Source organism: Neofelis nebulosa, chromosome 9 (genome assembly GCF_028018385.1).
Source record: "Neofelis nebulosa isolate mNeoNeb1 chromosome 9, mNeoNeb1.pri, whole genome shotgun sequence".
In the NCBI taxonomy this organism is placed as follows: domain Eukaryota; kingdom Metazoa; phylum Chordata; class Mammalia; order Carnivora; family Felidae; genus Neofelis; species Neofelis nebulosa.
The window spans coordinates 61,925,102-61,935,346 of record NC_080790.1 but is presented as its reverse complement, the minus strand read 5'-3'; the positions used below and the strand labels follow the sequence as shown (position 1 = coordinate 61,935,346).

The 10,245-nt window shown below is 38.5% G+C and overlaps 1 protein-coding gene and 1 non-coding gene across 4 annotated transcripts in view; one reads left to right on the top strand and one right to left on the bottom strand.

Annotated features, from left to right (window-relative positions):
• The first annotated feature begins 734 nt into the window (after positions 1–734).
• The window catches only part of PAPOLG (poly(A) polymerase gamma), a 32,384-nt gene continuing 22,873 nt past the window's right edge, over positions 735–10,245 (top strand). For all 3 annotated transcript variants that reach the window (XM_058684004.1, XM_058684006.1, XM_058684005.1), the window contains exons 1-4: positions 735–984; positions 4,069–4,230; positions 5,943–6,009; positions 9,990–10,071. In XM_058684004.1, coding sequence (XP_058539987.1) covers positions 968–984; positions 4,069–4,230; positions 5,943–6,009; positions 9,990–10,071 — 328 coding nt within the window. In that variant the 5' untranslated portion in view covers positions 735–967. The remainder of the gene's footprint in view (positions 985–4,068; positions 4,231–5,942; positions 6,010–9,989; positions 10,072–10,245) is intronic.
• Positions 8,052–8,157, bottom strand: LOC131486410 (U6 spliceosomal RNA). Its single transcript, XR_009249321.1, has one exon. It is a non-coding gene; the product is annotated as a U6 spliceosomal RNA (small nuclear RNA).

The window sequence follows — 10,245 nt, the reverse complement described above, 5'->3', positions numbered from 1 at the left end:
TTCATAAGGTTAAAGAATACATCCGGTTTTATGCACCATTAAGCCACTGGTACCTAACAGCACTTGGTTTTCAGTAAATATTTTTGAAAGAATGAATGGATAATTTTATAAGTAATCGCCTCTATTTCCTGGGACTCTGAGTCACATTCCGAGAAAAAGCAGCTTCCCGACATCCTTTTCCTTGTAATGGTTTAGTGTATTAAATTATTTCTTGGATTTATCCTTCCACTGCAAACTGCAGTTCTCACTTAACTGACAGAATGTCATGAATCAAGGGAGGTAGAGGTGAAGTGAACAGGTTAGCCTCCAATTTACAAGCTTGCTTTCCACTGGTTTAATTGTAAAGTCACACGTTCCTCGGTGTGACCCTCTCACGACAAAATCTCCACGAGTGGATTGATCACGTAGAACTCTGACTAATTAAAGATGTAGGATAACAGAAGAGTTAAAATTGTATTTGCTAGGCAAGGTTGTGATCTTTTAAAAAATATGTTATAGTCTTTCATTGGTGAAACAAGGAAAATATGGTCCAAATTACCTTCCAAGCGGTTTGCCTAGATTGACAGTCCCACGGACAAAGGAGGGGACAAAACACTCCTTCCGACCGGCATTTGAGGCCAGAGCCGGCGCCCCCTGTGGGCGGGACCACTCGAGCCTCCGGGGACCCAAAGGAGGAGGGGGCGGGGTCGAAGGCGGGTCCAGGCCTCCGGGGGCGGGGCCGCAGCGGGCGAGGGGCAGGCTGGGAAGCGGCGCCATATTGGCGTCGGCCGCGCTGTATTGTCATAAATAGAGCCGGTTTTGTGGTGTTTTCACTACTCGGTTGGATGCCTCGGCCGTAGTAAGTGAGAAAGTGAGTGAGCAAGCGAGCTACAAGCAACCGGAGGAAAGTGGACAGGAGGAGAAGGAAAGAGCAAGAACTTGACTCCAGAGCGAAAGATACTCGGCGGTGAGGGAGACGCAGGAAGCGATGAAAGAGATGTCTGCGTAAGTGATGGGGGGCGGAGGTTGGGGGCGAAGCGGAGAGGGGTGGTTTGGGGTGGTCGGCCGGGACCCCGTTTCCGTTCCCTGCCCCTCGCACCCTGCCCATAGCTCGCCGGAGTGGTCTCCTTCCCCGCTCCTGGCCGGTCGGCAAGGGCACCTCCCCTACACCGGGCGGCTCACCTGGCCACCCCTAAACAGACTGGGGGACTCTTGGAGCCCCCATCTGCTCTCGCCTGTCCCGCCTGCGAGGATGCCCCCAGGCAAATGAGCAGCCGGAGAGGCGCGGGTGTCCGTGGGGAGAAATTGTCGGTCACTCTCCTGCCCCCAGCGCTGTCTGAGCCTGTCTCTGCTCCTGTCTGCATTGGCGCAAATACCATCCCCCTACCTCCCCCTCCTCCCTCCCTCCCGACCGGCTGTCTCCTGGTCTTCAGGAGTGAATGACCTATCCTAGCCCATGGGTTTCTTTTTAATAAAGACTATGATCTTTTCGCTCTCCCCCGGCCTCCCCCACCTACCCATAGTATATCTACCAGTCTGGACCTCCTGCTCACACTTTGATAAGTCACAAACGGTTTCCGTGCTTGGCAAGATTTTGTTGTGGCTTCTAACATTTTGGTTTATTAGGAAGTAATTTAAGCAGAAAAATGCAGAGAATAACATAAGCATCATTTGTGTAGTCACCATCCATCTCTCTCAAAGCATAACATTCTGTATGTGTGGAGAGTGTATGTGTGTACATAAATACCTTTATTTAGAAGAAATCAACTATTACAGATGTGTTTGAAGGATTCTCCTACCTCCTCTGGTTCCATTCACCTCCCTCCCCATAGTACCCCACAGTCCTGAATTTGATGTTTATTGCTGCATTTTTAAAAATGCTCTTACAACATATGTACATGTCCATAATAACTGGCATTGTTTTACTTGTTTTTAAGCTTTGTATAACTGGTGTCACACTTGTCATTCTGCATCTTCTTTAAGTGCAACATAGTTAGTATCTTTGAACTTTGTCCCTGTTAATATTTTCAACTCTAATGAGTTCATAATAAGTACTATATTGTATTCCATTGTAGTGATACACCTTAGTTTAGGGTTTGTTTGTTTTTTTTCCTGTTTTGACTATTTCAGGTTGTTTTGAAGTTTTTTTTTTAACTTTATTTAGAGAGAGTGCTCACACAAGCAGGGAAGAGGGGCTGAGAGAGAATCTTTTTTTTTTGTTAATGTTTTTAAATGTATTTTTGAGAGAGAGAGTGCGCAAGCGGACAGGGGCAGAGAGAGAGAGAGACAGAGGATTGTGAGCCTGATGTGGGGCTCAAACTCACAAAATGTGAGATCATGACCTGAGCCAAAGTCCAAGTCAGATGCCCAGCCAATTGAGCCACCCAGGCACCCCATGTTTCTAACTTCTTAATAGTACAGTGTGGCAGTAAACATTCTTGTACATGTTTCCTTGTACACTTGTACTAGAATTTCTCTAGAATGTTTACTTTTAAGTGAAATTGATGCATTGAAGGGAATGTGGAATTCCTTTGCTTGCTTTTTCTTCCCCCCCTCTAGATGACGGAGTTTCAGAATCATAGATTTAGAATTTTAGTGCTGGTAGGCATGTTCTTAGCTAACTTTTTCAGCATACAGATGAGAAAGTGGGACCCAGGATCATAGTATCAGAACTGAAGTACTTGTTGAAGGGAGAATGGAGTGGTGGAAAGATCTTGGGTTTTGGAGTTTAGATTCTGGCTCTTCGTATCCCTTGGATCTTGGGTACCTATCTGTAAGATGGCACTTATTCACTACCTACCTCTTACAGTTATTGTTGAGATTAATTGATCATATATACTCTGTCCCATCCATTTACCATACACTTATAAACAAATTTTGTTTGTTCAACAGGAAAATTGATACCAGAAAGAAATTAAACTCACTAATACTGATGTTTCCCTTTTGTGTCTCTTAATCATTTCAGAAGATACATAGGCTATTGTATCTTTCATTTGCTTCTCCCTCCCTACCTAATCAAATCTTTACCCAAGGAGCATGCCTTACTGTATGAACTTAGTGAATAAGACACTGTTTTGACCAGTTAAAATTCAAAACAATCACTACTGTATTTTGGTGTGTTATTGTTTACAGGGCTGATGTATTATTTAAAAGACTGTTCTTTTATATTTTGAGATTACATTCTTAACTGTTGTTGTTGATGGTCCTTACTGTTGAATGGTAAAGATAGATGGTAGGGTTACTTGGTTATCGTGTATGTTTATTTTTACTTTACTTTCTTAGCAGAATAAAAAGTTATACCAACCCATGGTGGTCCCAAAATTTATTTTGAAATTATTGGCCTGTGTAAATACAAAATCAGAAATTGAGCTGTACTTTGTTCAAAACTATAATTCCCTGTTAGCATCTTTTGGAGGCTAGCTTATATTGTATCTATAAAAGTATAAAGAATTTGATAATTATTTAGTGTGACAATGGACTAGGTACCAATCTAAATAAAGAGAACAATTAACCAGAGTCAATGTTAGGACTATGAATTCTGATTTGAGCAAAGGATGTTAATGTAGGTTTCTCAAGGACAAATCCTAGTTGTGATTTCTTTTTAAAAGCGAGTCACAAGGACCTACCTTCTAATGTGATGTTTTGTTTCTTTCTTGGGGCGGGGGGGACATTGTTCTTACTCAGAGCTTTCTTTTCAAGTGGCTGACTGCTCTTCAAAGATTGAATATAGATGGTACTTGACTTAAGTCCGCAGGGTGTAGTGGAGGTGGCCCTGGCCCAGCTCCCATTCAGGCTCTTTGCCTTTGAGCTAAGTGGTGCTGGCACAGTTGTCCTGATGCCAACACATGCTGCTTTTGGCTTGAAAAGACATCCTAACCATGAAAGCTGGAGGCAGTATGAATAGCCCTTCATCAAAATAAACACAAAATACCCTTTTTTCCCTTTAAAAAAAAAAAAAAGTGCCTGCCCCAACTGTTAGTACTAAGGAAACTTTTAAGGTAGCTAAATTAATGAGTGGATTGAGAGATCCATGTATCAGTATGATATGATACTTTAAATTTTTTCTGCTGTTTCATTTTTCTTGAACAGAAACACCATGCTGGACAGCCAGCGTCAACAAAAGCATTATGGAATCACTTCTCCAATTAGTTTGGCATGTCCAAAAGAAATTGATCATATTTACACACAGAAATTGATTGATGCCATGAAACCATTTGGAGTGTTTGAAGATGAAGAAGAACTGAACCACAGGTATGTCATATAAAAATGCAAAATATTTAATAGCACATTAAATATTTAATCATTAATTCTGCAAATATATATCAGGTACTTACCATTATCCTGCCTAGGGATACAAAAATGACCAAATGGAGAGAAATTTTGGCCCTCCTAGAGCTTCTGTTTTTAGGTGGTTAGGGGAAAAGACAATTAGCCAAATCAGTACAATAAATGCAATGTTACACACAAGAAGTGCTGCTGAGAAAAATGAAGCTGGAAGTAGAGTTGTCAGGAAAGCCTCATTAACATTTGAGGAAAAATTTGAGAGGGAGGGAACTATGTAGATATTTGAGGGAAGAGCATTCTGGGCAGAAGTTTTCAGGTGGGAGTGTACCTGGTATATTTAAGGAATATATAGTAAGGTAACCAAAGTGTCCAAAACAGGGGGATATGGTCTTAAAGAATATGAGGTGGGAAGGAGCTTAGAGAGCTAGGTCACTTAGGACCTTATAAGCCATTATAAAAGTTTTGGCTTTAACTCTGAGTGAAATAGGAAGCCATTACGTTTTTGAGCAGAAAATGGACATGATTTACTCATGCCTTAAGACAGTCAGTCTGGCTGCTATATTGAGAATAGCCTGAAGAGGGATCAAGGGAAGAAATGGGGAAACGAGGTGCGCCTGGGTGGCGCAGTCGGTTAAGCGTCCGACTTCAGCCAGGTCACGATCTCGCGGTCCGTGAGTTCGAGCCCCGCGTCAGGCTCTGGGCTGATGGCTCGGAGCCTGGAGCCTGTTTCCGATTCTGTGTCTCCCTCTCTCTCTGCCCCTCCCCCGTTCATGCTCTGTCTCTCTCTGTCCCAAAAATAAATAAAAAACGTTGGAAAAAAAAAAAAGAAATGGGGAAACGAGTTAGAAGGCTATTACAAGAACCCAGGGAAGAAAGGACGGTGAGTTGAACTAGGGCGATGGTAGTGGAAGTGATAAGTAGTAGAGTTCTGGATATATTTTAAAGGTAGGGTTGTTTAATGACTGGAATGTGTGTGTGAGAGAGAGAGGTTAAGGATGATGTCAAGGGTTTGGATGTTAGCACCTCAAAGGATGGAATTCCATTACCTGGAGAAGGCTGAGGGAGAAGCACGTTTGGACATCTCAGGAATTCCATTTTTCATGTCATCTTTGAGATGCCTAAACTCTACTCTTCCCCAACCTCTTTTTTTTTTTTTTTTTTTTTTTTTTGTGGATTTGGATATGCTGTTGGTTGAAAGTCTGGTTTAATATCAAATTGCTTTTATTAAGTAATATTATTTCATAAAAATTAGCCAGTATTTAATTTACTCATTTTAATTATCCAAAGACCTATGACTGTCAGTGAGACAATGCTAACCTCTATCACCACGTTGAATTGATTTTATTCCATAGTAAGGCCAAGAAAGTTGACAATTCAGTTGGCCTCTGCAGACTTATTGAAGGTAATTTTGATTTTTTATTAGGCTTTTTGAATTTTGAAAATAGCTCAAAGACCAAAATACTGTCATCACATTTGTCATTTCTTTGGAACTCTTAGGGACCTAAGAATGCCAAAGAGATGTGCCATGTACCAACAGATGCGACAGCATTAGCCCATGTATAATGTGCTTTTACTCTAGCACCAACACAAAGGTTCTGCCTATATGTTTAACTACTTTTTTAAATACTGGTTTTGGGTTTTCTTAGTTTTAATCTAAAGCATGTTATTTTTTATTATAGGCTGGTTGTTCTTGGTAAATTGAACAATTTAGTAAAAGAATGGATTTCTGATGTCAGTGAGAGTAAGGTAAGACTCTAAACTGCATTGAATTCATAGTTCATTATCTCCTGGTCCTTAGTCCTAGTTAATAAGATGTAGAAATTGAGAATAATCTGAAATATATTAAAACTAGGCTTTTTGCTCTGCTTGGTAATGAATTGGTCTAGATAGTTGAGTTTCTAAGTGAGAATTTCACTAGTGTGTAGCTATAGATCTACATAGATTTCTTGCTTGAATTATATATAGTGGGCCAAAGTGTAAATATCAAGGGATTTTAGCTTAAAAGCCAGATTTCAGACATCTTGTGAAATACCAGGTCTGGCAACATTGGACCTGCCTTTGGGCAAAGCAGGAAGAGGCTTCAGTGGATTTGGGCTCCTGCCTTCCAGTGCCTCGTGGCCCCCACCAATGCCTGGTCTCTCTGACACAGCACTTGTCATTTATCAATCAATTTTGTGTTTCTTATGTATACTTCCCTCCATTTGCATACCTGCCTGGCCCATGAGACATAAGAGTTTGCAAATCCTAATTTGTAATTATACAACTTTTTTTTCCCTTCCAGTAGCTTAACTATTTTTCTTCTAAAATAAGTTACATTTTCTTACTTTCTTAGAGTATTTTGAATGTAATTGAATTTTCATTTGAAAATCACTGAATATTATTTTACTGAGTATACTAAATTGAAATAGGGTGTGTGCAACTGGGTGATACCATTTTCCCCTTCACTATGTGGTCCAGATTGTTGTATTTTAAGTTTTTTGTTTGTTTTTATAATTTTTCCATTTCTCCCTTAACAATAATCAGTTGAAAGTTAATGTCTCACAGCAGTCAGTGTGTCTCTCTAAATTCTTTCTGCCCCTTACTCTGCCTGATTTTAGAAATTAGATAAACACCTGTCAGAATTCTTTCTTTTGTAAGTTTTATTTATTTCTGTACCTATGATACATGTTTAAAATTGGTTCTTTTAGACTCATGCGCTCTCAAAAATAAATAAAAAAAAATTTTTTTTTTTAAATTTTATGATTTCCAAAATTGGTTCTTTTAGACTCTGAATAAGGTCATGAGGGACTCTGCTAAGTCTTCAGTCATTGAGTTTAAATAAATGATCTTTATGTTGTTTATTTTTGCTGCCAGATAGCTATCTGACTCATTTCTGAGCTCTCAGCAGGATTATCAGTAGTTGAGGTTTTCAGATAAGTTGAATTCTGAGCAGGTGAGATGCTAGTCATGAGTAACAAAAAAAAAATTCACTTTTGTTTTTCTGCTACTAGGTGATCAACTCCTTAAGAAAAAAGACCTGTCTTGGTCATCTGCCTAACTTCAAGACAGAACTCAGGCATTAAATAAATGTTAAAGGAATCCATCGTCCCTTTCTAATCAGCCTATAATTGTTACAAATGTGCAAACCAAATACTCACTAGAATTATTTTAAAATCATAATAACAAGCTTTATGATTTATTGTGTGTGGTCTTTATGTCAGCTATTATGGTTGTACTAAGGTCTTTGTTTCCATCCCCATTCTATGATGCATTCAAGATAAATCAAGTGGTATTATCCACAAAAGAGGCTATAATAATTTGTTGAGAGATGTACCTAATTTTCTTCACAATTTCTTTGCACTTAACTGAAAAATCCAGTAGAATTCTGTTTCTAGGTCAAAAGGTGTTTGTTTTTTATTAAATTGCTTTTTCTCTCATGTTAACTCACATCAGTAGTTTAATCTGCATAAAGCAATCACTGGTTTACTATTTAATTTTTAGGCATAAAAATTTAAGACTGCCACAATTTGGCCTTTTTTTAGGCACAGTAAGTAAAATACCTAATTATGAAAAAAATTTTTAATTGGTTTTGACATCTTCCATTGTGTGGATAGAGTGGTTTTTCATTTTCTGTATCAACTATTCCTTTTATCTATGCATATTTTAGTTTGGAAAATATTGGAAGAATTTGAGTTAGATCAAAGCTCATTTAAATATTCTACACATAGTTCGGATATTTTTAGATTGTAAACAATCTAAAACTCAAATTAGATCATTTTAATTACTGTGGTTTGTGATGAAATTTTGTTTCTAATGTGGAACGCTTCACAAATCAGTGTGTCATCCTTGCGCAGGGGCCCTGCTAATCTCTGTATCATTGCAGTTTTAGTATTTGTGTGTTGCTGAAGCGAGCACTGTAATGAAAATATTTTACACTGATTCAGTGTATCATTTTCTCATAAAATCTGTAAGAATCTTGCTTTTCAAAGTAGAAAAGTAAAAAATAGAAAGTAGGAAGGTAAGCTAAAAGTTCCCTATCTTCTCTACCTTTTTGGTTCATATTAGTCATCAATATCTTTACTGACTTCTTGCTCTAAAATTACGTGTGGTACTCTTGAAACATTAATATCCATTAAACAGGGAATAACAAACATATCTTGTTACACAGATAATTTCATTCAAGTGAATCAAGGATATTCTTTGGAACTTGCGCTGGGCATTATAAAAACTAAGAGAAGTAGTAGAGACAATTCTCATTTTTAAGGAATTTATAGTTGAAGAGATGGGACATATATTCAGCAAAGAAAGGTCAATAAATGTATAATAGAGGAGCAGAGAGGGAAAAGAGCTTGTTATGGAAGAGAGGGGGATCACCAGGGAAGGCTTCATGAAAAAAGGTAGAACTTGAAATGAACTTTGAAGAAATAGTTGGTACTGAGATACCCAGAGAAGGATGGGCAAGTGCAATGGAAAGGAGACTAGATTGTGTAACATGTTGGCAGTTGGGGCTTTAAAAGGATCCAGGGATCCTTACCTCAGTAGTCAGAGAAGAGTGCATTAGTAAGTTTTGAGCAGAAGAGTTATAATACACAGTAAGAACATCAGCAAGTGAGTTTTGTACAAAAAGAAATAGAAAATACAGACGAAAGGCAAGAAAGTAGCTTAAAATCCTAGAATTAAGGATTAAATTAGAACCTAGAATTAAGGGGGTAGTAGTTGAATAGAAAGGAGGTGACATGTGAGGGATATAAACTACAAATTGGTAAGCCAAGAAGAATAATGACTATAGGTAACAGGTGGTAAGGAGAATGAGGAACAGAAAGAGAAATCAGACAGGATACCTGTTTATCATAGGAAGAATATTTTGTTTCAAGCATGGCTATTGAAGTGGATCAGAATGTCTGAGTGAAAATACCGAAGGGGAAGTTAGAATTGGGTCTAGAGAGAGGTGAAAAGTAGCCTTATAATTCTGGTACAGTCTAAAAGATTTTATTAAAGTTGTTAGATTAGGTCGTAAGGAGATCATGTCAAGAATGGCTCCACTTTCTTACAGAAAGGTTGCAAAGCTAGAATAAAGAAATTAAGCATATTTGTCACAATAACTAAAGGGGAAATCGAGTCAGTTAAGTGTATGGTACTGGAAAGAACTGAAAGTGCATTAGTTTGGTGCTTAAGACCGCCTTGGTGACTTCTGAGTGATGGAGCCATTGAAAGACAGGCCATTGGAAGGGGACAAGTAGGGTCAAGTGATAAAAAATGTTTTTCATAGAGATTTGTCTTTTTTTTTTTTTTTTTTAATTTTAATGTTTTATTCTTGAGAGAGAGAGAGAGAGAGAGCATGAGCAATGGAGGATCAGAGAGAAAGAGAGAGAGGGACACAGAATGTGAAGCAGACTCCAGGCTCTGAGCTGTCAACACAGAGCCCGATATGGGGCTCGAACTCACGACCCATGAGATCATGACCTGAGCCGAAGTCAGACGCTCAACCTACTGAGCCACCCAGGCGCCCCAGAGATTTGTGCATGCATGAATTTGTTTTATCTTCCCTCAGGAAATACTCCGATTACTTCAAGCTACAGCCCAAAAGAGCTCTGAAGTACTTTCACAAATCTCAATTTACCTAAGTTGACAAATGTAGTATATATCACTAGTATTTAGGCAATTTTTATGCTAAAAAATTTGAAAAATGAAATGCCATTTGTTTAATTTAATTTAATTTAATTTAATTTAATTTAATTTAATTTTAGAACCTCCCACCTTCTGTCGTGGCTACTGTTGGTGGTAAAATTTTCACATTTGGCTCCTACAGGCTTGGAGTACACACCAAAGGTAATTGCTTTTCTGTGTTCTACTGATAAGAACTTTCAGTAACAAACTCTTATTTATTCATAATTTGAAAGTCAAGAAGAGGAAAATACCCATTATCTCACTACTCAGCTAATCATCATTAATGCTTTCCTGTATTCATTTTACATATTTTCTTCTGTACATGTTTGTATATAC